Consider the following 2595-nt stretch of genomic DNA (forward strand, 5'->3'; position numbering starts at 1 on the left):
TGATCCTTTTCTCTTCATTTTGATATTCTGCTTCCCTTTCCCTAATTCCAATACACAATATACAATATACAATATACAATATCTAGGGGATCAAATTCAGTTACCGTGTTATCAGGGGTAAAACCATGGGGAAGAAAGACAAAAGAAAAAGGCATAATTTCACATGGCATGTTGAAAACAAGCACAAAAACAATGGTAAACCATCTGTTTCCATAACTTGGACTTCATTTCGCTTAGTATCATCTTGTGTTTTCGTATGTACATAGCTATTGAGTTCTTGTGATCTTCTGCTAGGATTATCGTAGATGTATACTAATTATTCCCAATGAGGGAAATCATACAGTCTATGTTTGTTTGGCTCTGGCTCACTTTGAAGGCATCACATTTCATTTAGACACTTCTAAAGCATGTCTGAGATGACTGTAGTATGGAGATTAAAAACCACATTAGTCTCATCAAAGCAGAAGTTTGAGGGTCACGCTAACATTCTGCTGTCCAATATCTCCAGTGTTCTGTGAGGATTGCTGTCTCTATAGTCACCTACAGCAGGAGAATCCTGCAAAGCCCTCTGGAGAATCAGCTTGAGGGTTCTCTGCTGCCGCTGTTGCCTAAAGGATCCAATGAAGAAGTAAATAATGGGGTTGGTGCAGCTGTTAACACAGCATAGAACCACTGTAACTGGATGAAGATAACAGGAGTAATAAGTATCAATTGTAAACCAGCTTACCAGAAACCAGGAAATGCCAAAAGGCAAGCCACAGATAAGAAAGACCAGCACTGTTATCAAGACGGTCACATAGAGCCTGGTCAGTGGCATCCGCCTAGAACTGCAGAACATCCTGACTAGTAGGGCCAGGCTGGACACACAGAGAATCATCAATAAAATAAACAGCCATGAAACTATGATGAAATCCACAATTTTCCACCATTGCAAAACAGATAATCGGTCTAGAAATAGAAAGCACAATTGTAGGATGTTCAGTATCAGAGACAAGGCCCAGAGCAAGGCACATATGACTGCTGACATATGTCTTGGGCGGTGGCAGTGGTACCAGATGGGCCATAAGACTGACAGGCAGCGCTCAGTGCTAATGGCACTAAGTATGCTCAGTCCTACAGTATAGAAAATTATCGTCACTTTGTTTAAGATGGCAGGGGATGAGGGGAAGGCCGTAATGACATCCATCATGGTAGATATAATGAGGCAGCTGAGAAACAGGAAGTCAGCCACAGCCAGGTTCAGGATATAGATTGAAATGGCATTCGTGTGTATTTGGAATCCCAGAAGCCAGAGCACAACTGCATTTCCTGTCAGCCCAACTGGGGCAATGATGAGGTTTACCGATTCTGGGACCAGAGTGGTGACACACGTTGAGTTAGACCACTCATCGGTTTCATTCACTGTTGTGGCTTCTGTCCACTGGGATGGAGTGGTTGGATCCTGGCTCACAAATCCACCACTGGTGCTGCTGAAAACACAAACAGGATTTGAGAGCCTGCTATATGACTCCTTATTCTCAGGACCATCTTATCTTGTTATAGGGAACTACTATCCCTGTTATATAGAGTTGGGGGATAAGGATTGATGTGATTACATGAGTTATCAATACTTGAGGGGTAATGGAGTGTGGATTCAAATCCAGTTTGTCCAACTCAAGTTCTCTAAATAATGTGGAAATGTTCTATGATCCAGACACCTCCACTATAGAGCTATAGACACAAAGGTGACCATGCTTCCTCCATGACTAAGAGTCGTCCCTCCAGTGTAGAAAAGGGAAACCTTGCTTTAGGACCATGGGACAACCATGAACTATGTCCTGGACATTCATGACAATGATTAAACCTGGCAGTCTAGAAATGTCTTCAGTATGCCAGCACTTGAAGACAGGAGGAACATATGTTTCATTCCCACAACTTAAATCTATGTTTAGCATAATATGTGTGCCCACTATTATTTCAACAAAAGAAAAAAATGCAGGAGGATTCCTACAGTATTGCATGATTTGCACTAAATAGAAAATAAAAATAAAAAACAACTGATGCATATAAAAATAGGAAGAAAATTTCACTCAGCATCATTATATTTGTGAAGAACTTTGCGTGGAGAACCAAATGACTGATTCTAACCATTGGCATGGCTTCATAGCAAAGACTTAATATAACTTTGCTGAATACCTACAAGCATGTTTGTTACACAGAAGGAGAGTAGGGCTGGTGATGAAGCAGGAGTTTTCAACAGTACAGAAGAGGAAGCAGGAAGATAGAGTGATGTCTGAGTGCCTCTGAAAAGAAATATTTGAAATAGAGTGCTTGAGGGGAATGATTAAGTGAGGTGCTGCAGAGTATAAGGTCCACCCTGGGAGAGTTCCATGAAGATGCCCCAGCCTGCCTGTCTAAAGTCTCTACCCAGTACCTGTGTTACCTAGTTAACTGGCATAACTAGAGGTAGACATGTCTCCTCACCTGGCCACACCTCCCCACCCTTTCCCACAGAAGGCAAGCCGGGTGGGGGTCACCGTTCTCTCTGGCCATGCATCTTCTTGGTCAATGGCCAGTAGTTCAGAAATAAACTTGCCTCTCCTGCCTGAATACCAT

The 2595-nt window shown here is 42.4% G+C and overlaps 1 protein-coding gene across 1 annotated transcript; it reads right to left on the bottom strand.

Annotated features, from left to right (window-relative positions):
* Nucleotides 1-463: 463 nt before the first annotated feature.
* LOC125362462 (mas-related G-protein coupled receptor member X1-like) lies at nt 464-2595 on the bottom strand. Its single transcript, XM_048361304.1, has 2 exons — nt 2576-2595; nt 464-1469 (listed from the first exon to the last, which is right to left on the bottom strand). The coding sequence occupies exons 1-2, from the start codon at nt 2593-2595 to the stop codon at nt 476-478; spliced, it is 1014 nt and encodes a 337-aa protein (XP_048217261.1). The 3' UTR covers nt 464-475.

Source organism: Perognathus longimembris, chromosome 13 (genome assembly GCF_023159225.1).
Source record: "Perognathus longimembris pacificus isolate PPM17 chromosome 13, ASM2315922v1, whole genome shotgun sequence".
NCBI classification, from domain to species: domain Eukaryota; kingdom Metazoa; phylum Chordata; class Mammalia; order Rodentia; family Heteromyidae; genus Perognathus; species Perognathus longimembris.